The sequence below is a fragment of the Ylistrum balloti genome, unplaced genomic scaffold, assembly GCF_031769215.1.
Source record: "Ylistrum balloti isolate Yb309-2 unplaced genomic scaffold, AGI_CSIRO_Ybal_v1 Utg372892, whole genome shotgun sequence".
Taxonomy (NCBI): domain Eukaryota; kingdom Metazoa; phylum Mollusca; class Bivalvia; order Pectinida; family Pectinidae; genus Ylistrum; species Ylistrum balloti.
In genome coordinates this window covers 24,485-51,448 of record NW_026783177.1, presented here as the reverse complement: position 1 = coordinate 51,448, position 26,964 = coordinate 24,485, and the positions used below count along the sequence as shown (strand labels likewise).

The following is a 26,964-nucleotide window of genomic DNA, read 5'->3' as shown; positions in this document are numbered from 1 at the left end:
ACAATATTTAAGTTACATGTATACAGTACGGAGAGGGCATTCCGTCAAACAATATTTATCTTACATGTATACAGTACGGGGAGGGTAGTCTGTCAAACAATATTTATGTTACATGTATATAGTACGGGGAAGGCAGTCTGTCTAAAAATATTTAAGTTACATGTATACAGTACGGGGAGGGCATTCCGTCAAACAATATTTATCTTACATGTATACAGTACGGGGAAGGCATTCTGTCAAACAACATTTAAGTTACTATTACAGTAATCCACCATTGTTATATATCTGGTTCCATGTATAGCTTGTTTCTATATCTGAAATTGTTTTAACTCATACAGGATACCTGATTAATATTGTTCGAATTTATTTGATGTAAAGGGATGTAAATATAAATACTGAATCGTTTTCTGAGATAACTGTAATGTTGTCTATTGACAAACCAAAGGTTTTAGATACTGTATCCCATGTGGTTTACTAGAAGGTCAATTGAAGTTGTAGAAATTATTTCATCAGAAAACACATTAACAATGTGACGTATAAGGACGTTTTTAGCACTTACATGTCACCCGCTTTGTATCATTCTTCTCGTTGCTTTTTCAGTTACACAGCCTGATTCACCAACACAACATGTCCCGCCTTTTTGAACAGACGGGAATTACAGTGTTTGCCCCTTACAGTACAGCTTTCCTGTATTATGATGAAATGCATTATGGATATAATATGGCTGACCCGGATATGGCAGAGAGTTTTCTTTCGTTTCATATTGGTAAGATACCCAACCATTTATGTCTGATCTCACTCTAACTTACCCAACGATATATATATATATATATATAAATACAGAATTATACAGTTTAATACATAGTTATACTGTTTACTACATAATAATACTGTTACTCCATAATTATACTGTTTACTACATAGTTCTACTGTTACTACATAGTTATACTGTTTACTATATAGTTATACTGTTTACTACATAGTTATGCTGTTACTATATAGTTATACTGTTTAATACATAGTTATGCTGTTACTATATAGTTATACTGTTTACTACATAGTTATACTGTTTACTATATAGTTATACTGTTTACTACATAGTTATGCTGTTACTATATAGTTATACTGTTTATTACTACATAGTTCTACTGTTACTATATAGTTATACTGTTACTACATAATTATACTGTTTACTATATAGTTCTATTGTTACTACATAGTTATACTGTTTACTACATAGTTATGCTGTTACTACATAGTTCTACTGTTTACTACATAGTTATGCTGTTACTACATAGTTATACTGTTTACTACATAGTTATACTGTTTACTACATAGTTCTACTGTTTACTACATAGTTATGCTGTTACTACATAGTTATACTGTTTACTACATAGTTATACTGTTTACTACATAGTTATGCTGTTACTACATAGTTATACTGTTACTATATAGTTATACTGTTTACTACATAGTTCTACTGTTTACTACATAGTTATGCTGTTACTACATAGTTATACTGTTACTACATAGTTATACTGTTACTATATAGTTCTACTGTTTACTACATAGTTATGCTGTTACTACATAGTTATACTGTTTACTACATAGTTATACTGTTTACTACATAGTTATACTGTTTACTACATAGTTATGCTGTTACTACATAGTTATACTGTTACTATATAGTTATACTGTTTACTACATAGTTCTACTGTTTACTACATAGTTATGCTGTTACTACATAGTTATACTGTTACTACATAGTTATACTGTTACTACATAGTTATACTGTTTACTACATAGTTATACTGTTACTATATAGTTATGCTGTTACTACATAGTTATACTGTTTACTATATAGTTATACTGTTTACTACATAGTTATACTGTTTACTACATAGTTATGCTGTTTACTACATAGTTATACTGTTTACTACATAGTTATGCTGTTACTACATAGTTATACTGTTTACTACATAGTTATACTGTTTACTATATAGTTATACTGTTTACTACATAGTTATACTGTTTACTACATAGTTATGCTGTTACTACATAGTTATACTGTTTACTACATAGTTATACTGTTTACTATATAGTTATACTGTTACTACATAATTATACTGTTTAATGCATACGTAGTATCCTTAAGTGGCGGGAATTTCAATTTGTTCAAATTTAATTACAGGACTACTACTAATACGATGGGGTGTTATGACGGACCGTTATCGTCTTTGGTTTTCTTTACAATCATGGCTGTTGAGCCAATCTTCTAATTTGATTCTTTCTCTTATAAACGGATATTTGAAATTATGTCAATTTACACACGTTGGACTTGCTCTACAATACTCACAGCTATTGTAGATTTACGATGCTGCTTTTGGTATGTTTTCCTGACTATTTGTTAAGTAGTGCAAAAATATTGGTATTGATTTTTTTCCTTTTTTCAGCGCAAGGAATCATATATGAAAGTGACATAATAGACAATAGAGCAACCGATTCCACTCATACGTCAAACTCTAAACTTCATTTTAATACGTTTACAGACGGGAATGATCTCGTAAGTTTATCACGTGACATGTCATCAATTCATATTTCTTCATTATTGGTGTTCATTGAGTTTCATCACAAAATTGCCTGCTTTTTCTCTGTTTATATCTTAAATCGTTTTCATTTATCGATGTATTCTTATAGATATTTTGACATGATTTGAACTGTCGCCTTCATAATGAAACAGACCAATGGATAGAGTTCATGTCCTCTCTTTCTGTGGATACAAGTAGAGCTATGCTGTAGTAGTTCGTTCTATAATGATATATTTCGACTGTACTATAATGAATAAAATACAAAGATTTTGTTTAAGGTAAAATCGGTAAATGGTGCTGTTCTCATCAACATGGATCTTGTCGCTTCAAACGGAGTGCTTCATATTATTGATAAAGTTATTGCCCCTATTGCAAGCAATAAAACACTGCACGATTATATGCTTAAGCCGGAAATGCCAAATCTATCGTTTGTGTAAGTATGACACTTAATTAAAATTCAGTTTAACTGGAATAATTTCGTTAGAAATCAATCAGTAATAAGTAGATAGTTAATAAATCTAGTTATTTTATTCAAGTTTATTTATTTATATCTTTTTTCTCTATCTACTTACTTATATATGTATATTATACTTATATAATGCGGAAAGATTCCAAAGATATTTGATTTCGTTTGCTTTAAGCAAATTGATGAATAAATTGGTGCGACCAAATGTCGGCTTCTAAGTAAATATTTTAGAAAAGAAATGCATGTTTAACTGCATTTTGAATTATACAGTGATACTATGGTCAAATTGTACAGACGGTGATACGTTTGTTTATAGTAATCTATATGTGTGCGTACATTAACCATACTTAGGTTAGAATTGATTTATTATTTGAAAATGTTTATATTCTTTTATAGTTCAGTGACCAGGGCCTCTATTGTTGACATGAGCCTGAAGAACAGAACTCGCAATAACAACTATCAGTTCACAGCCTTCGCTCCAAATGACTCTGTCTTGTTCCCCATGCCTGCCTATGGACAGGATGTCTTATTTGATGACGCTTCCCTTTTGAAATCGGTACGTCTGAATCTAATCACATCTTTCTCCGCATCGTGTCTTATTTAATTCGATGAAGCTGAAGACGCTTTCGCTTCCGAAACACCTGGTCTTATTCTCCTTGTAGTTTTTCAGGAGTCTCTATGTAGATATTTCTTTTGTTCATATTTTTTTTGATAATATGATTTAAGTAATCAGTATATGTATATCTCATAAAGAGGGGGCCTTTCAGACAGGAACACGTTATGGCACAGATCAGTTGTTCTTCAGTTCGGAATAATTTCTTGATAAAATTTGACTGCTTCATAACATATATGAATTAATGAATGCTAGAAATGGCTACCTGTTTCTATTTTCTGACCCCTCTCGTTCCAGAATCTTGTGAATTAAGAATGTTAAAAATCTCAGCCTCTATCCGTTTTGAGTCCTCTTTCGCCTCCGAATCTCGTAAACTAAATGTATTTAAAGTCTCGATTTATATATTATCTGTTTTTTTACCATTCCCGTCCCTGAATCTCGTGAATTAAAAGTGTTGTGTATTGTAGGTAATACAGGCCCATATGATCCCGGACTTTATACAGTTTCTGCCAAGTAGAGGAACCGTCCTGCCCAGGATAGCTACTGCAGGTGCTGTCAAGTATGAACGAAGAAATGGAGAACGTATGTAGATTATTAAACCATGTTTTTTAATCATTATTTGCAATAGCTACTAGCATATGTCACCGGGTATAGTTGGGGAGCATAGGAGTGAAAAGAGCCAAAATGGAGGGCGGGGAATCGATACTGATCCCATCAATGTTTCCCAAATGGAATACATTGACAGAAATCCCAATAAAGACGAATATTAACTGTAAGATAAAAAAAAAAAGTTTCATGTTAAAAAGTGTATTGATCCTGGATATCATCTTGTATAAAAGTGTTTATTATCCTTGTATAACACTATCTGTCATCACAAATCACATTAAAGGTAAAAGACGAGCGGTGTCAACAGCTATTTTACATTTTAAACTTTAAAATTATACGCTGTGAAAGGGTGAAGCTTCTAAATACTGTTTCCTTTAATCCCACGAGAAGATGTCTATGATTCAGCCTTGAAATACCACACCGACGACAACCGTAACCTTATATCTGTTACATCATAGTTATACATACATATGTTGGATATATAATATCAATAGGTCTACGTATCCGTTTATTGTATAGATAATCGTGTATCTGACATAGAATTACGTTTTTTTCAGTCTACGTGATGAATAATAAAGTTCGAGCCCGAGTCGTGGAAGCCAACATCCCTGTCTCAAATGGTGTGATACACGTCATAGACAATCTTCTTTATTTTGTCTATATGAACATCATACAAAAATTGAAAGAAATGGCGGAAACAAAGTAAGTCACGTGACAGGTTACAACACTATAGGCCAGAAATATTAGTTAAACAGTAAGCAAATGTACACGTTAGGAAACCAATATATATATATATATATATATACATACGGGTGATAACACTATATGTGAGAGAAATAAGATATACAGGTGACATCACTATGTGTTTGTGATATATAATATACAGGTGACATCACTATATGTTTGGGAAATAGAATATATACATGACATCACGTTTCCATGTGTGCACTTTGTATCCAGATCTATTAAACCTTTGACATTTTTTCTAGGAAGGCTATTGGATTATACCTTGATAAACTTCCCGTATCTACACAGTCATTGCTGACAAATACAGATGTCAAATTTACTGTTTTTGCACCGACGGACGAAGCTTTTGCGAAAATTCCCATCTTGAACCAGGAAGAATTGTCAAATGATGTGTCATTATTATCGGAGGTAAAAAATGTTTGTGCAATTGCTAAAACGCTTAAGTCAACACGACACTTCCTTATATTAAGTAATCATGATGGTTGGGAAACCTTAATATTCTACAGGATTTATAGCATTCATCATAGATTAGAGTTCGACCTCTCAATGTCAAAATATTCTACAGGATTTACAGCATTCATCATAGATTAGAGTTCGACCTCTCAATGTCAAAATATTCCAATGAATCATGTCCAGAATATTTTGTTGGATAATATTGTTTAAGCATCTGTGAACATAAGCAAACGGTTTTTTTTTTATTTCTATTTTTTGTTAAGTATTTAACTTTCCGTTTCGTCTTTTCTGGTTTAAATAAAACGAATGACTACATTAAATCGGTAACTAAAATTACATCTTAAGATGTTACATACATCAGATATTTTGTTATAAAAATAAGAAATTTTGTTACAAACATAAGATATTTTGTTACATACATAAAATATTTTGTTATCAAAATAAGAAATTTTGTTACAAACTTAAGATATTTTGTTACATGCATCACATTTTGTTATAAAAAAAAGAAATTTTGTTACAAACATAAGATATTTTGTTACATACATCAGATATTTTGTTACATACATCAGATATTTTGTTATAAAAATAAGAAATTTTGTTACAAACATAAGAAATTTTGTTACATACATCAGATATTTTGTTATCAAAATAAGAAATTTTGTTACAAACATAAGATATTTTGTTACATAAAATATTTTGTTACATACATAAGACATTTTGTTACATACATAAAATATTTTGTTACATCCATCAGATATTTTGTTACATCCATCAGACATTTTGTTACAAATATAAGATATTTTGTTACATACATGAGATATTTTGTTACAAACATAAGATATTTTGTTACATAGATAAGATATTTTGTTACAAACATAAGATATTTTGTTACATACATAAGACATTTTGTGGCAAACATCAGATATTTTGTTACATACATAAGACATTTTGTTACAAATATAAGATATTTTGTTACATACATGAGATATTTTGTTACAAACATAAGATATTTTGTTACATAGATAAGATATTTTGTTACAAACATAAGATATTTTGTTACATACATAAGACATTTTGTGGCAAACATCAGATATTTTGTTACATACATAAGACATTTTGTGGCAAACATCAGATATTTTGTTACAAACATAAGATTTTTTGTTACAAACATAAGATATTTTGTTACAAACATAAGATATTTTGTTACATACATGAGATATTTTGTTACATACATAAGATATTTTGTTACAAACACAAGATATTTTGTTACATACATGATATATTTTGTTACATACATAAGATATTTTGTTACAAACATAAGATATTTTGTTACATAGATAAGCTATTTTGTTACAAACATCAGATATTCTGTTACATACATGAGATATTTAGTTACAAACATCAGATATTTTGTTACATACATAATACATTTTGTTACAAACATAAGATATTTTGTTACAAACATAAGATATTTTGTTACATACATAAGATATTTTGTTACAAACATAAGATATTTTGTTACATACATCAGATATTTTGTTACAAACATAAGATATTTTGTTACATGCATCACATTTTGTTACAAACATAAGATATTTTGTTACAAACATAAGATATTTTGTTACATACATAAGATATTTTGTTACAAACATTAGATATTTTGTTACATACATTAGATATTTTGTTGCATACATTAGACATTTTGTTACATACATTAGACATTTTGTTACATAGATAAGATATTTTGTTACAAACATAAGATATTTTGTTCATACATGACATAGTTTTTTACATACATAAGATATTTTGTTACAAACATAAGATATTTTGTTACAAACATCAGATATTTTGTTACATACATAATACATTTTGTTACAAACATAAGATATTTTGTTACATACATGAGATATTTTGTTACAAACATCAGATATTTTGTTACATACATCAGATATTTTGTTACATCCATCAGATATATTGTTACATACATAAGATATTTTGTTACCTACATCAGATATTTTGTTACAAACATAAGATATTTTGTTACATACATTAGATATTTTGTTACAAACATAAGACATTTTGTTACATAAATCAGAAATTTTGTTACAAACATAAGATATTTTGTTACATAGATAAGATATTTTGTTACATAGATAAGATATTTTGTTACATACATAATACATTTTGTTACAAACATAAGATATTTTGTTACATAGATAAGATATTTTGTTACAAACATAAGATATATTGTTACAAACATCAGATATTTTATTACAAACATCAGATATTTTGTTACATACATCAGATATTTTGTTACATACATCAGATATTTTGTTACATGCATCAGATATATTGTTACATACATAAGATATTTTATTACAAACATGAGATATCTTGTTACAAACATCAGATATTTTGTTATATACATCAGATATTTTGTTACATACATCAGATATTTTGTTACATACATCAGATATTTTGTTACAAACATCAGATATTTTGTTATATACATCAGATATTTTGTTACATACATCAGATATTTTGTTATATACATAAGATATTTTGTTACATACATAAGATATTTTGTTACATACATAAGATATTTTGTTACAAACATCAGATATTTTGTTACAAACATCAGATATTTTGTTACATACATCAGATATTTTGTTATATACATCAGATATTTTGTTACATACATCATATATTTTGTTACATACATTAGATATTTTGTTACATACATCAGATATTTTATTACAAACATCAGATATTTGTTACATACATCAGATATTTTGTTACATACATCAGATATTTTGTTACAAACATAAGATATTTTATTACAAACATCAGATATTTTGTTACATACATCAGATATTTTGCTATATACATCAGATATTTTGTTACAAACATCAGATATTTAGTTACATACATTAGATATTTTGTTACATACATCAGATATTTTGTTACATACATCAGATATTTTGTTACATACATTAGATATTTTGTTACATACATCAGATATTTTGTTACATAGATCAGATATTTTGTTACATACATAAGACATTTTGTTACATACATAAGATATTTTGTTACATACATAAGATATATTGTTACAAACATCAGATATTTTATTACAAACATCAGATATTTTGTTACATACATCAGATATTTTGTTACATACATCAGATATTTTGTTACATGCATCAGATATATTGTTACATACATAAGATATTTTATTACAAACATGAGATATCTTGTTACAAACATCAGATATTTTGTTATATACATCAGATATTTTGTTACATACATCAGATATTTTGTTACATACATCAGATATTTTGTTACAAACATCAGATATTTTGTTATATACATCAGATATTTTGTTACATACATCAGATATTTTGTTATATACATCAGATATTTTGTTATATACATAAGATATTTTGTTACATACATAAGATATTTTGTTACAAACATCAGATATTTTGTTACAAACATCAGATATTTTGTTACACACATCAGATATTTTGTTATATACATCAGATATTTTGTTACATACATCATATATTTTGTTACATACATTAGATATTTTGTTACATACATCAGATATTTTATTACAAACATCAGATATTTGTTACATACATCAGATATTTTGTTACATACATCAGATATTTTGTTACAAACATAAGATATTTTATTACAAACATCAGATATTTTGTTACATACATCAGATATTTTGCTATATACATCAGATATTTTGTTACAAACATCAGATATTTAGTTACATACATTAGATATTTTGTTACATACAACAGATATTTTGTTACATACATCAGATATTTTGTTACATACATTAGATATTTTGTTACATACATCAGATATTTTGTTACATAGATCAGATATTTTGTTACATACATAAGACATTTTGTTACATACATAAGATATTTTGTTACATACATAAGATATTTTGTTACATAAGATATTGTGTTATATAGATAAGACATTTTGTTACATACATCAGATATTTTGTTACATACATAAGATATTTTGTTACATACATAAGATATTTTGTTACATACAGAAGATATTTTGTTACATACAGAAGATATTTTGTTGCATAGATAAAACATTTTGTAATATACATGTTGCGTATATGATCGAAAGATTTTTGTCTTTTCTCGAAATGTATCTTGTTAGATTGATGTGTAATCCGATTTCCGTATCTATTGCACCAAGAAAACTACACAAGTCTAAATCTGAATCACATTTTTTCAATATCGTGGACTATTTTTAGGTTTTGGAAACTCATATTATCCCAGATGTAGAGATAGTTGGTTACAACATTCCTCGGTATGACGTGCTTACGTCATTAAGCAACAGAACCATCCGGGTACTTCAGATACATGACGGTACGTTCACAACACATGATGTCATTATGAGGTAGATGATCAACGTTTTGTATACGGTAATATGTCGCCATTTTGATGATGTGACTGCTAAACAAACGGTGTGTTATACCTGATAATAACTCATGTGTCCAGATAAAAGCTCCATAACGAGAGAGAGTAAGGTGTATTCCATTATAACACACCATTTCATCATTACACCGGAAACGTAAGTCATTGAAAAGTCACAACAGTTCACGAAGTATTTAAGAAGAGTTTTATGTAAATCGCAAAAATACGATACAGTTGATCTAGATTTCTGTTCTGTTACAGAGGTGTTTGTAGAAGCCGGAGGAGTACAGTCTAAAGTTGAGATGACAGATATTAAGTGTACGAACGGTATTATTCATCTGATCACCAATGTCCTTCTCATTCGGAACTTCTCTATATGGGAGGCTATTTCGGGAATTGCTCAACTTCAGTACGTTGTTTTTATGTATTTTAACTCTTTAAAGTCACCATGAATGCACCAGAGACAATTATCAACTAAATAAAATCTTTAATGTGTTGGAGAAAATGGTCTTTTGATTTAAGAACAAACGAGGATTTTTTTTAAAGAATGATGTATTATTTCTTATCGCAGATACGCTTCTAAGGAGATTTCAAAGGATCAGCCTTTACACTCAATATTGTCTGGAACAGAGGAAGGTTACGGAAAACTCACAATGTTCATCCCAGGTGACGCAGGCATATTCAAAATCCCCGAGAGAACACGTGACTACTTAAATAGCGACCCTACTATTGTAATAAATGTAAGTAATCTATCTCAGTGACATACATCAATGTAGCATACGTATACACCACGGTATGGGAAATCGCTGAGAAGCTTACTGTGGGAGAAAATCGGAACCCGGGCAAAACCCACAGGCAGGTGACCACTTACCTTTTCACGTCGATTTGAGAAACCGAACCCCGGACAGCTAGGTGTATGCGTTAATCTAGCTCCACCTGACCACCCAAAAGCATGTTCTTCAGTGAGAAACTGAAAATACTAATGATTATTTATATTGTTGTTGATAAACTAGAAAGTTTATGAAAAATCTCTCACGCTTATTTGATAAAAAAAAACAATTATATGTCGTTCTTACTTTAGGCTTTACGAAGTCATCTGTTTCGGGGAGAGCTTCCATCTTATGACGTCACGTCGATGACTGTCAAAAAAACCATTGGTGGAAAAGACATTGAGGTACAGAATCATAAAGGTGAGGTGAATGTTTTATAACAATGGAACAACAGATATCTTTTTACCGTAAGGCAGATTAATACGTTATAATAATTAGAAGAACATTATATGATACGTAATAAAGTAAAATATCACATCGATAACAGTTACTTTACTCTTAGTAATTTCATTATTAACCGTAATGTACAAACTATTAGGACTTGTTATCATAGTCAAGGTTATTACCTAATGTACTTTATGAACGAAACGTTTAGAACGTCAAATTGATGTGTTGTCCTTTTGTAAATATTGAGAAGTGTCTGTACGGCTGTTGTCCTTTGTAAATATTGAGAAGTGTCTGTACGGCTGCTGTTGTTGTTTCTAAATATTGAGGAGTGTCTGTACGGCTGTTGTTCTTTGTAAATGTTGAGAAGTGTCTGTACGGCTGTTGTCCTTTGTAAATATTGAGAAGTGTCTGTACGGCTGTTGTTCTTTGTAAATATTGAGAAGTGTCTGTACGGCTGTTGTCCTTTGTAAATATTGAGAAGTGTCTGTACGGCTGTTGTTCTTTGTAAATATTGAGAAGTGTCTGTACGGCTGTTGTCCTTTGTAAATATTGAGAAGTGTCTGTACGGCTGTTGTTCTTTGTAAATATTGAGAAGTGTCTGTACGGCTGTTGTCCTTTGTAAAGGTTCTTTGTAAATATTGAGAAGTGTCTGTACGGCTGTTTGACAGGTTTCGTCGTGACGGGCAGTCACATCTTCGCCAAGGTGGTAGTCAAGGATATCTGGTGTTCTAATGGGGTTATACATATCATTGACGACCTACTTCATGTGCCTACTCGTAACATCCTGGAACAGATGTCACGATATACCGATTTGGAGTGAGTAATTTTGGTATTCTATCGAGAGTAACTTTCTCAACATATCGAATGACCGTAAGATTTATGCTGTGATATTTCGGTAAACAATCAGCAATTAACATATAGATGAATGAATGAAACAATTTGGGGAATGATTTACCCTTTAAGGTATTAATACATTCTTAACGGCCCGTCAAAATATAAAAAGCTCATTAGGGCCATCAGCTTGTAAAACACAGCGCGATCCAAAAAGGAAATAACATCCAACAAAAATGATAAAAATCTCCAATTTTAAGGTAAAGTGTATGGGTTTTTTTTCTGTCATGAGAAATAAGAGGAAAAATTGTTTATAGGTACATCACTAACAGATATAGAAATAATTTCATATTTCACTAAAACATATCACGTGATGTAAATCATTTGACATTATTAGAAAAAACAAGGAAAGGATTAACTTTGTCAATCCTACTGAAGTGAGACAAGAAAAGATTTACACTGTCATCAAACGAGAATAGAAAAAAAGAGGAAAGGAAAAAATGTGAGGAAGGGGTTAACATTTTATGGTAAATGTGAGGAAGGCGTTAACATTTTATCGTAAATGTTAGGAAGGGGTTAACATTTTATGGTAAATGTGAGGAAGGTGTTAACATTTTATTGTAAAATGTGAGGAAGGTGTTAACATTTTATTGTAAAATGTGAGGAAGGTGTTAACATTTTATTGTAAAATGTGAGGAAGGTGTTAACATTTTATTGTAAAATGTGAGGAAGGTGTTAACATTTTATTGTAAAATGTGAGGAAGGTGTTAACATTTTATGGTAAATGTGAGGAAGGTGTTAAAATTTTATTGTAAAATGTTAGGACGGGGTTAACATTTTATGGTAAATGTGGGGAAGGGGTTAACATTTTATGGTAAATGTGTGGAAGATGTTAACATTTTATTGTAAAATGTTAGGAAGGCGTTAATATTTGATGGCAAATGTGGGGAAGGGGTTAACATTTTATTGTAAAATGTGAGGAAGGTGTTAACATTTTATTGTAAAATGTGAGGAAGGTGTTAACGTTTAATTGTAAAATGTTAGAAAGGGGTAAACATTTTATCGTAAATGTCGGGAAGGGGTTAACATTTGATCGTGAAATGTGAGGAAGGGGTTAACATTTTATTGTAAAATGTGGGGAAGGTGTTAACATTTTATGGTAAAATGTTAGGAAGAGGTTAACATTTTATCGTGAAATGTGAGGAAGGGGTTAACATTTTATTGTAAAATGTGAGGAAGGGGTTAACATTTTATCGTGAAATGTGAGGAAGGTGTGAACATTTTATGGTAAAATGTTAGGAAGAGGTTAACATTTTTTATTGTAAAATGTGAGGAAGGGGTTAACATTTTATCGTGAAATGTGAGGAAGGTGTGAACATTTTATGGTAAAATGTTAGGAAGGTGTTAACATTTTATTGTAAAATGTGAGGAAGGTATTAACATTTTATTGTAAAATGTGAGGAAGGTGTTAACGTTTAATTGTAAAATGTTAGAAAGGGGTAAACATTTTATCGTAAATGTCGGGAAGGGGTTAACATTTGATCGTGAAATGTGAGGAAGGGGTTAACATTTTATTGTAAAATGTGGGGAAGGTGTTAACATTTTATGGTAAAATGTTAGGAAGGGGTTAACATTTTATCATAAATTATAAGTAAGGGGTTAACGTTTTATCATAAATTGTAAGTAAAGGGTTAACGTTTTATCATAAATTGTAAGGAAGGGGTTAACGTTTTATCATTAATTGTAAGTATGGGGTTAACGTTCTATCATAAATTGTAAGTAAGGGGTTAACGTTTTATCATAAATTGTAAGGAAGGGGTTAACGTTTTATCATAAATTGTAAGGAAGGGGTTAACGTTTTATCATAAATTGTAAGGAAGGGGTTAACGTTTTATCATAAATTGTAAGGAAGGGGTTAACGTTTTATCATAAATTGTAAGGAAGGGGTTAACGTTTTATCATAAATTGTAAGGAAGGGGTTAACGTTTTATCATAAATTGTAAGGAAGGGGTTAACGTTTTATCATAAATTGTAAGTAAGGGGTTAACGTTTTTTCATAAATTGTAAGTAAGTGGTTAACGTTTTATCATAAATTGTAAGTAAGGGGTTAACGTTTTATCATATATTGTAAGGAAGGGGTTGTATTTTTATCGTAAAATGTGAGGAAAAGGTTAACTTAGTCAATCTTAAATAGTGAAGAAGAGATGAACTTAACCCGACATTATGTTAGGTTATGTTATCTCACCCTCACTCTGGTTTAAATCTTCTCGTGTCAATTGAAACCTAGCTTTATTAGTTAACCCTATCAGCTAATTACTTGAATGCGTCCACGCTCTTCATCCGAATGTTAATTACCTTCCGACAGGTTTCAGTCCTCTTTCTACTCCATGCCTAAAATGTCCAATCTGGAGTCCAAGTTACGGACTGAGGATGTCTTCTTCACTGTGTTTGTGCCTGTTGATGACGCCTTTGATGCTGTTCCGAGATCTCGAGCAGACAAAATGCTGCAGGATGAATCATATATGGAGAAGGTGATATGTTGACGATGCAAGAGGAATAACTCTACGATATCAAGGAAATATACATACTCTGACGATCCTAGTCCTTCGCAATCGGTTACAATTGTCTGTCTTCGCTTGTCTTTATTTCTTAAGTCCTTTCGCAATCGGTTACAATTGTCTGTCTTCGCTAGGCTTTATTTCTTAAGTCCTTTCGCAATCGGTTACAATTGTCTGTCTTCGCTTGTCTTTATTTCTTAAGTCCTTTCGCAATCGGTTACAATTGTCTGTCTTCGCTAGGCTTTATTTCTTAAGTCCTTTCTCAATCGGTTATAATTGTCTGTCTTCGCTAGGCTTTATTTCTTAAGTCCTTTCTCAATCGGTTACAATTGTCTGTCTCCGCTAGGCTTTATTTCTTATGTCCTTTCTCAATCGGTTACAATTGTCTGTATTCGCTAGTCTTTATTTCTGTAGTCCGTTCGCAATCGGTTACAATTGGCTGGCCTCGTTATGCTTTATTTTCGTTTATTTTTCGCAATAAAGAAATAACTTTTAAATAACTGCCTTATCCTCGATAAGAAAAGAATAATTAAGATTCAAAATATAGTGGAAACTATCTTTAAAATCTTTGTTTAGGATAGCCATCCATTTTTGTAATTTCAAATACTATAAAGTAAAAACTGCTTTATAACTTTAGATACTTAAAGCTCACGTGGTTCCAAACATGAGTCTGTATGCTGAGGATTTCAATGACGGAGATCTTCTTTTGGCAGAAGAGGAGTTCATTCATATCATCAGAGAGGGGAAGGATGATGGTGAGGTCTACTGTCAAACACAGTGATTGTTCTGTTGTTACATACTGTATGATCCACGGTCAGTATATGACACAGTCTTATGTTGATGCGTATTGTTTTGAGCACTTGGTACACGGTAAGAAAATGTCGGTGCCGCCATTTTACCTACACACTACATAACCTTGATAATGATTATAATTATGAGCAGTAATCATTTATATGGTAGGTAAGTTATTGTATCGTATTATAATACAATTGTTCGTGGTCACTCACAAAAACATAACTTTATGGGTTGTATCTAGATTCTTATTAATATTGGAATGAAAATACAAAAGTAATGGACGGTGTTTAAGTTAGAAATAATCAGACATTCGAAAAATTACCATATTATAATATTGATTCACTGTTAACATTCAACCGATAACGAATGTTTGTGTTAATGACCGTCTTGGATGTTCACATCTAATTCAACCTGTTTGGCCGAAATTCACATTCTTCATGTCCACGGTATAATAAACTGTCTAAACTTTAGTACGCTACAGTCACGTGCAATAATCAGTTCGTGTATCTGTATTGAAAAGCGGTTTTTTTTTCTGGTGTGTGTTTCTTTTTTTTTTGTACTACATAACCTTGTAATGTTTCTAGTGTTTATATACACTGAACCAATCTATAACTATAGATATCTACTTTACATATATATGCCGAAAGATAATTGTCACTAATGTGTGTATTTTGTACTTTTGAGTTTAAATTCAACACATTCCATGGTAATCTCCATCTTATACTGTAGTCTCAAGTTACCCAAAATTTCATCTTAAATAACTACAAATAAAAAATATGTTGCAGTTGTAATTATCAATAATAACGTGAAAGCGAAGATACTTAAGAGCAACATCCGGGCCACTAATGGGAAGTTGCACGTGATCGATCGCCTGCTGTATTTCCCCTACCTGACAGTGGCGGAAACCATGGTGAACGATCCACGTTTCAGGTAAAACAGGATACATTAGTCGAATACAACGATTCAAACTTACACATTTATGATATGCTTAGTAACCTAGTTTAATGATATATCAATGTTATCAGAAACATTTACGTCACGTCGAACCTGATATGCAATTTTTCAACGTAACTATCAATTTACATTTTACCTGTTTAACGAAACGTTGTGTAAAATGTTAATAAAATCTTGCGTGCAATATGATATGTTTGGAAATACCAGATTAACGTGTTTCGGTCTTACATCGATTAAATCAATTTCGTGTGATGTTTCAACATTGACAATCTATTTTTCTTTGATTTCAGTGCATTCTACGATCTAATGTCCATTTTAGTGGAGTTCCAGTTAATGGCTGCTAACGACAACCAACAGATGACAGTATTCGTTCCCAGCGCCACCTTTCTGGCCTCGATATCGCATAACGAGTCCAGCGCTATTTTCACTACTCACGAAAACTTAAGACAGGTTATTGTTTTCTGTTTAGTAATATTGATATATATGCTATAATGACATTAAACAAGTAAATAAGTTTTAGTAACTATTTTACCTTCCGACATCAAAATCTATATTTATAGTTTATTACAGACAAGCATGCTTGCAAGGATCTATACATAGTTTTCAAACATCAATGTTTAACACGATGTTGTAAAACTGGTGTTTGTTTACGTTAACAGCATGCGTCAAGCAAACACATATATCACTTTTTATTGCGGCTGTAGTTAATTGTGTCTACGTATATATATTGTAACGTGTACGTTAAGGTATGGGTTAGTGTATATATATATATTGTAACGTGTACGTTAAGGTATGAGTTGATGTATGTATATATATTGTAAAGCGTACGTTAAGGTATGACTTGGTGTATGTATATATATTGTAACGTGTACGTTAAGGTATGAGTTGGTGTATGTATGTATATTATAACGTGTACGTTAAGGTATGAGTTGGTGTATGTATATATATTATAACGTGTACGTTAAGGTATGAGTTGGTGTATGTATATATATTGTAACGTGTACGTTAAGGTATGAGTTGGTGTATATATATATATATATATTATAACGTGTACGTTAAGGTATGAGTTGGTGTATGTCTATATATTATAACGTGTACGTTAAGGTATGAGTTGGTGTGTATATATATATATATTGTAACGTGTACGTTAAGGTATGAGTTGGTGTATGTATGTATATATATTGTAACGTGTACGTTAAGGTATGAGTTGGTGTATGTCTATATATTATAACGTGTACGTTAAGGTATGAGTTGGTGTATATATATATATTGTAACGTGTACGTTAAGGTATGAGTTGGTGTATGTATATATATTGTAACGTGTACGTTAAGGTATGAGTTGGTGTATGTATGTATATATATTATAACGTGTACGTTAAGGTATGAGTTGGTGTATGTATATATATTGTAACGTGTACGTTAAGGTATGAGTTGGTGTATATATATATATATATTATAACGTGTACGTTAAGGTATGAGTTGGTGTATGTATATATATTATAACGTGTACGTTAAGGTATGAGTTGGTGTATGTATGTATATTATAACGTGTACGTTAAGGTATGAATTGGTGTATGTATGTATATTATAACGTGTACGTTAAGGTATGAGTTGGTGTATGTCTATATATTATAACGTGTACGTTAAGGTATGAGTTGGTGTATGTATGTATATTATAACGTGTACGTTAAGGTATGAGTTGGTGTATGTATGTATATATATTATAACGTGTACGTTAAGGTATGAGTTGGTGTATATATATATATATATATATTATAACGTGTACGTTAAGGTATGACTTGGTGTATGTCTATATATTATAACGTGTACGTTAAGGTATGAGTTGGTGTATATATATATATTGTAACGTGTACGTTAAGGTATGAATTGGTGAATGTATGTATATATATTATAACGTGTACGTTAAGGTATGATTTGGTGTATGTATGTATATATATTATAACGTGTACGTTAAGGTATGAGTTGGTGTATGTATATATATTGTAACGTGTACGTTAATTTATGAATTGGTGAATGTATGTATATATATTATAACGTGTACGTTAAGGTATGAGTTGGTGTATGTATATATATTGTAACGTGTACGTTAAGGTATGAATTGGTGAATGTATGTATATATATCATAACGTGTACGTTAAGGTATGAGTTGGTGTATGTATATATATTGTAACCTGTACGTTAAGGTATGAGTTGGTGTATGTATATATATTATAACGTGTACGTTAAGGTATGAGTTGGTGTATGCATATATATTGTAACGTGTACGTTAAGGTATGAGTTGGTGTATGTATATATATTGTAACGTGTACGTTAAGGTATGTGTTGGTGTATGTATATATATCATAACGTGTACGTTAAGGTATGAATTGGTGTATATATATATTATAACGTGTACGTTAAGGTATGAGTTGATGTATGTATATATATTATAACGTGTACGTTAAGGTATGAGTTGGTATATATATATATATATTATAACGTGTACGTTAAGGTATGAGTTGGTGTATGTATATATATATATTATAACGCGTACGTTAAGGTATGAGTTGGTGTATATATATATATATATATTGTAACGCGTACGTTAAGGTATGAATTGGTGTATGTATATATATTATAACGTGTACGTTAAGGTATGAGTTGGTGTATATATATATATATTATAACGTGTACGTTAAGATATGAGTTGATGTATGTATATATATTGTAACGTATACGTTAAGGTATGAGTTGGTATATATATATATATATTATAACGTGTACGTTAAGGTATGAGTTGGTGTATATATATATATTATAACGTGTACGTTAAGGTATGAGTTGATGTATATATATATATATATTATAACGTGTACGTTAAGGTATGAGTTGGTGTATATATATATATATATTATAACGTGTACGTTAAGGTATGAGTTGGTGTATATATATATATTATAACGTGTACGTTAAGGTATGAGTTGGTGTATATATATATATTATAACGTGTACGTTAAGGTATGAGTTGGTGTATGTATATATATTATAACGTGTACGTTAAGGTATGAGTTGGTGTATGTATATATATTGTAACGTGTACGTTAAGGTATGAATTGGTGTATGTATGTATACATATTATAACGTGTACGTTAAGGTATGAGTTGGTGTATGTATATATATTGTAACGTGTACGTTAAGGTATGAGTTGGTGTATGTATATATATTGTAACGTGTACGTTAAGGTATGAATTGGTGTATGTATGTATATATATTATAACGTGTACGTTAAGGTATGAGTTGGTGTATGTATATATATTGTAACGTGTACGTTAAGGTATGAGTTGGTGTATGTCTATATATTATAACGTGTACGTTAAGGTATGAGTTGGTGTATGTATGTATATTGTAACGTGTACGTTAAGGTATGAATTGGTGTATGTATGATTATATATTATAACGTGTACGTTAAGGTATGAGTTGGTGTATGTATATATATTGTAACGTGTACGTTAAGGTATGAGTTGATGTATGTATATATATTGTAACGTGTACGTTAATGTATGAGTTGGTGTATGTATATATATATATATATATATATATTGTAACGTATATATATTATAACGTGTACGTTAATGTATGAGTTGGTGTATGTATATATATATATATATATATATTATATATATATATATATATATATATTGTAACGTGTACGTTAAGGTATGAGTTGGTGTATGTATATATATTGTAACGTGTATGTTAAGGTACGAGTTGATGTATATATATTATATTATAATGTGTACGTTAAGGTACGAGTTGATGTATATATATATATTATAACACAGATACTAATTTGGGGGAATTTACATGAATGAAGTATATTATAGACACTATATAATGAGTACCAACTTGGATTTATTGTTTTAGATATTTAATGGTCACGTGATCCCTGACGCCAGATTAGACAGTATGTACTTGAGGCAGAATTTTGTTAACGAGTACGTGTTCACGGGAAACAATACAACGTTTAGATTTGAGGACAAAAACGAAGGTATGGATATAACTATCAATTATCGACGACCTGCCGGTCACTAAAGTAATATATAACATATCGAAACATGCATCTTGTATCTAATGGGCAACAGAAATCATGATGTGCGTATGATTAGCGAGAAGTGTATCTTAAACTCCTTCTCTTGCATAAAGACTTGGATTAGAATAAATAAAAAGAACGTTATCCTACTGCTGACCCCATTGCTACCTTTTCTGATTGTCTACAAAGTTTGGGGTTTAGGTAAAGGTTTAAAAATATCAACATCGATGTTACTCAGTACGAACGACACTTTGTAGCGTTACGCGTCTATGACAACGGCCATGGCAACATGTAATGGAATGTATTCAGTTATAACAAACTTCCGAAGTTCGTCTGAAAGGCATATATTGTTGTATTGATAGTAGAAATATATTCAGGAATACAACAGCAAAACACTGCAAAGATACCTACTGTTGGTTTCGGGATACCTACTCCCGTCAACATAAGGTAACTGCATCAATAGACACGAGTCTCTAGGCTCTCGCACAAAAAATCTAACTTATAACACACATATGTTAATAAGAAAATATCGAATATTTTAACTCTGCTTTTACACCATAAAGACTACAATAAGATTTTGAAATGATAATGCAACTCGGCCATTTAAGCGGCCGCGTCGTTAACATCGTGATGTCATTAATTTAGAGACTATTACAATGTATAATTGACATTAAAACGTTAGCATTAATATAAGTATTACAATGTATAATTGACATTAAAACGTTAGCATTAATATAAGTATTACAATGTATAATTGACATTAAAACGTTAGCATTAATATAAGTATTACAATGTATAATTGACATTAAAACGTTAGCATTAATATAAGTATTACAATGTATAATTGTCATTAAAACGTTAGCATTAATATAAGTATTACAATGTATAATTGACATTAAAACGTTAGCATTAATATAAGTATTACAATGTATAATTGACATTAAAACGTTAGCATTAATATAAGTATTACAATGTATAATTGACATGAAAATAATAACATATATAACTATAACTATATATATGACTTAACAGATATAATAGAGTTAATGTAGTGTTGTTTATATCATATTATGATATATTATATTATATAGTGTTATAAATGATGGCTCAAAACTGTCTAAACCTTCCCTTTGGCATAGGTATTTGATGGATTTTTTTCCCGCCGATGATGGTCACATCTTACTTCGAAATATGTTTTATGTCTGCAGTGTGACTCTTTTATGATTTTAGATTACCACGTCTTATCCATCGGTACACAACGGTACAAAATATAAAAACACGCGATACTAGTCATAATGTCAGCTTCGTAATACACCATCCATAATATTGTCGTATCATACAATGTTTTTTGCTTTTTGTTCACCTGATCAGAAACATATAGATCTAAGATTAAGGCTTGCACACGGAAAAGCACGCATTTTGTAAAATTTATTGAAATATTTGTCACAACAAAAACATAAACCACTTATGCGGAACTATAAATAACATAGATTTCTGGGCATGAGTGTATTCAGCATCATTTCATCACTTGTACATATGATATTGTTGTCTTGTTTATCTATACAGGTGTAACAATCAGTGCGGGCTACAGTAACTTGTACCAAAAATTAGATATAGTCCGGGATGGCGTGGCTTGTAGTAATGGTATTTTATATACAATAGACGGATTCCTTAGTTGGTCACTCCTAAATCTCAGACAAGAACTTGATTCAGACGCAACACTCAAGTAAGTTTTTCCTATATGCAAAGCGACTGTCCTTATAACAATTAAAATCGATGTAGTTAAACGATACAGTAATTCGATTATAAATTACTTAAGCACATTTAAAAGTATTTATAATCATCATTATCTCTTACATATATATGTTTCGGTATCTCAATGTACGGAATGTGTTGTCCTTATTTCACAGCGACACAGCACGACGTTTTATGGACTTTCTACCCGAAGACGTTGAAGACATGTTCGAAGACGAAGGGCAGATTTATACCCTGTTTTTACCCGAGATGGCGTCATTTCGAGATATCAAGAGTGATTTTCATCCCAACGATACCGACAAAGAAGGAGTAAGAATGATACATATGTTAGGTGTATCACAATGAAACATTAAGATGATAATGGGGATGTTTTAAGATTGATTATCACTGAGCAGTATGCTTTAATAGCGTATGATATTTATGAACAAACATGTTTCTAATCTTATTCATAAGGTTGTAATGAACTTCTTGTGGCAATATTAAAAAAATATGAATATCACGCAAGTAGGTAACAGAACCCTTAAAAAATCCCATTATAGTGTCACCATGGTAACAAGTCCGTGACATCATATCCCTGACACCATATCCCTGACATCATATCCGCCCTTAGTTCAGTGACAATATCAACGTCAAAAACCGACTGTACCAACCTTCTGGACCTTTTTCGTCAGGAAACAGAACCCAGTTAATTTCCTCAGTTAAGTAAACGGTCGATACTGAAGTGTAAAATGAGATTCTGAGAAGCGATGAAAACATGTTAATAGGAGATGTTGAGCAATTCAGAATTTGAATTCAATCGCCTTTCACGATTTGTGCAATGGAGACACTAGGTGTACCCTACCTTTCGGATATCTACTATAAGTTATGTCATGAATGATGTATATAGAACAAGGCATCATCCGTTTTGTTTGTATTTTCTATGCAGTAATCGTTTTGATCAAATTTCTAATATAGTTAACGCAATACTATATTATTATTTCATAACCGACGAATATCACAAGTGATTTTTTCAATGACATGTTACAGGTATTCAGACGTCACGTGGTCAATGGCAGTGCCATCACATTGGCTGATTTCATAAAAGTTGGAAATTCAAGTGACAACGACACTGGAAATGCTAACAACATTGTTCGTGGCGAAGGTAACCTTTTATTGAAACTAATTTACCGAAAAATCCTAGAATTCGATATCTATAAACGATACTATCATATTTATACACAACGTAGCACGAGGCAAATGTGACGAGTCAGACTTCAGTTGAACATTTTCTAAAATCATTCCAAGCATTCATGGCAACATAATTCATGGCGAACATTTCACTTTTTTCTAAAACTAGCTTCAGTATAGTGTACCGATTGTTCTTACAATTCTCTCTCTCGAAATGGAGGGTGACCTTTAACCTTTTACTGGGATTTTTATTCCCCAAGTAAAATGATGTAAAATATTTCAAACATGAAACAGGAATTTTGTTTTTAGAATTTGCATTTCTAAAAAAGTTACTCACCTTTTCTGTTCAGCGGTGTAGAACTGAAATATGTTTCTTAGTAAAGCGAAATCTAGACTTTGGAATGAATTCCTACACCATGTAAATAGATGACATCATTACGGTTTCATTCAAATATTTTCCTTTCAGATGGTTTCCTGTACTGGAATGGAATTGAAGCAAAGATAATTAAATCTGATATATTAGCAAAGAATGGAATCATTCATGTCGTAGATAAAATGTTACTGTTGATTCCGAAACAGGAAATATCGACCCGGAAGGGAGCATTAGAACCCGGAGTCGGAGTTGTGATAAAATCAGACATTTTATTATTATTAGTGACCTGCAGTATTAGTTTATATATAATGTGTGTGATGCGGTGATTAATAATTAACAATTATAAAAAAAATAGTGAGAGGTATGTATACAAATATGGCAGCAAATTGAAACGAATCTCTTGATTCAATGGTGGGCACTCCATAAGGGCCATATTCAATTGTGGACAGTCCATGACGACTATACTCCACGGTGGACAGTCCGTGACGACTATACTCCACGGTGGACAGTCCATGACGACTATACTCCACGGTGGACAGTCCGTGACGACTATACTCCACGGTGGACAGTCCGTGGCGACTATTCTCCACGGTGGACAGTCCGTGACGACTATACTCCACGCTGGACAGTCCATGACGACTATACTCCACGGTGGACAGTCCGTGACGACTATACTCCTCGCTGGACAGTCCGTGACGACAATACTCCACGGTGGACAGTCCGTGGCGACTATACTCCACGCTGGACAGTCCGTGACGACTATACTCCACGGTGGACAGTCCGTGGCGACTATACTCCACGGTGGACAGTCCGTGACGACTATACTCCACAGTGGACAGTCCGTGGCGACTATTCTCCACGGCGGACAGTCCGTGACGACTATACTCCGCACTGGACAGTCCGTGACGACTATACTCCACAGTGGACAGTCCGTGACGACTATACTCCACGGTGGACAGTCCGTGGCGACTATACTCCACGCTGGACAGTCCGTGACGACTATACTCCACGGTGGACAGTCCATGATGACTATACTCCACGCTGGACAGTCCGTGACGACTATACTCCACGGTGGACAGTCCGTGACGACCAGGTTATCTGTATTCTCTATTTGTTATGACGATTTGTTCGTGCTCGTCTCTGTTTTAGTTAGGCCCGTTTGTGAATAGTTACCATGGAATCAACTTATCGTTCAAATGCTATATATGTTTTGTTTTGACGTTCAGCAATGTCATTTGTCAATCGATAAATTTCATCTACATCGACAAGCCAATGATTTGACGAAAGCAAAATTAGAAGCTGTATAAATTGTTACAGATCGTACCCGTAAGATATTAGCTGTAGTTTGATACAACATTCCACACTGATGAGGTATACGTGTGACGTGTATACCCTCTAACCCTAAGAAATCATACCACTTACTTTGCTATTTTATATGCATGCTGTTTGTTGTAAGTACAGAGATGATAATACATTCCTCTTCACATTGCTCGTGATTAGTCAAATGTTTATGTAACTAATGGTTCACTTGACATGGGGATTTCCATATTCTTGACTTCATTGTAGGACATGAACCGATATCGGTTATTGTTTACTCAATACTGCGGTATTCTCGATGAATGTTAATCCGATTTCCTAAGTTAAATCCAATGTCACCATATAATGTAGCCTCCAAGCCTTCATGCATTATTTTAACTTTCTGTTAAATCCTAGTTTTCACGAATCATTAGTAACGGATTTTACTTAGTCTTCTTACCTAAGTATGGCTTTTTAGCTTTGAAATTGCACCAATGGGATACAGTGTCATTAACATAAACGGCGTTTTTTAGATGTACCCGTACGTGTTTATGTGATCCCATCTACCCGTTGTACTCGAGTTAAGGTTTTTGAGTCATTATTATCATTGAGAACGTGTACTGCTTTGACTATTGACTCCATGTCGTACGTTCCTCATCGGTTCTGTGACCTTTATGTAGACTTGTTACTATTTGCTTAAAGTTTCCTGTCAACATTTATTGCGTAATTTGCTCTCTGCGGCATTTTACTCTCACTATAGATTACTTCCGAAAAACTGACAATTAAACGTAAACAATATTCCCGATGTTGTTTCTAAATATCAACACGAATTTGTCCAGTCCATGTTTTTACTGTAGATCTGCTAATGCCTATGTACGCGTGTTATTACATTCTGCTTAAGATGCGATGTTTTTTGTTTCATTTATAAACCATTAACTTGTTTTTTAGGAATAGGAACCGACATCAACAGTAAAATAAAAAACTGCGACCTTACGTTAGTTCCCAATATACGATGAATTACCATAACATATTTAACGTCATAGTCAATAATAGCCATTGTAACATTATTCTGCAGCAGGACCACGCACGGCTACTTTATTATATTTTTTTTATTCTGTTCGTAAAGTCAACATTTTGACAATACAAAGTGATAAACATTACATGAACTGTACACTGTACGTGAAAAATATATGTTTACATGTTAAAAAATCTTAATATGAAAATAACTATCTATATAAATATCATACCGTATTGACAATTTAACTGTCGGACTGTAGATATCTGAATTTACTTACTTTCGAACGTCTCATTGTAATATGTGTCACTCTGTTGAATTAAAACATTTTATACAAAAATATTTGTATGTTTTTCTTAATGCTTAGAGATTTCCTTTTTGAAGTATGACTTAATGTTATCATTTCACATCAGATTTATTCTAGATTTATAGCCAAATATTGATTATAGAAATATAATCGTCCAAATTGCAAAAGTTTAATGACAGCGAAATTTCGTCGTATGCAATGTTTGTTACATTCGATGTGAACTGTCTAACAAATGTTTTGATAAAAACATCAGCTGAATGTAGTCAGGTGTACATCCTACCAAGGATCAGTTGTTTACTGGACAGGGCTAGGCTTATACATAGATAATGTACATATAAGGTTTATGTATTCGAACCATTTATGTGCAGTTTATGTAATTGACATGACAATTAATCATGAATAAAGTGTCACAATTTGTATTGTTCCTGTTATCTGATGTAGGTTTAGGTAATTACAATAGCAAATTCATGATATTCTGATATATTCTGGTTATAACTTTGTCATTTTGAAGCGATTACGATCCGTTGTGTATCAATATGTGATTGTCAATATCGGAACGGTTTTACCCACTTTCCTTCTCCGCCTAACAATCTGTATTCAAAGATTTTAATCCATAGTCACATAGGTGTTTAATCCATAGTCACATAGGTGTTTAATCCATAGTCACAAAAGTGTT

At 31.6% G+C, this 26,964-nt stretch overlaps 1 protein-coding gene across 1 annotated transcript; it reads left to right on the top strand.

Moving 5' to 3' along the window:
• Nucleotides 1–600: 600 nt before the first annotated feature.
• Nucleotides 601–24,483, top strand: LOC132564817 (fasciclin-1-like; the record flags this gene model as incomplete). Its single annotated transcript, XM_060229441.1, has 21 exons — nt 601–766; nt 2,454–2,563; nt 2,867–3,021; nt 3,451–3,610; nt 4,135–4,249; nt 4,831–4,975; nt 5,263–5,428; nt 9,768–9,882; nt 10,192–10,339; nt 10,502–10,670; nt 11,012–11,120; nt 11,816–11,963; nt 14,344–14,509; nt 15,174–15,291; nt 16,117–16,261; nt 16,576–16,735; nt 20,210–20,333; nt 21,942–22,101; nt 22,286–22,439; nt 23,157–23,271; nt 23,764–24,483. Coding segments are annotated over 21 exons (3,081 nt in total), but the record flags the coding sequence as incomplete, so codon positions are not given.
• Nucleotides 24,484–26,964: the final 2,481 nt, after the last annotated feature.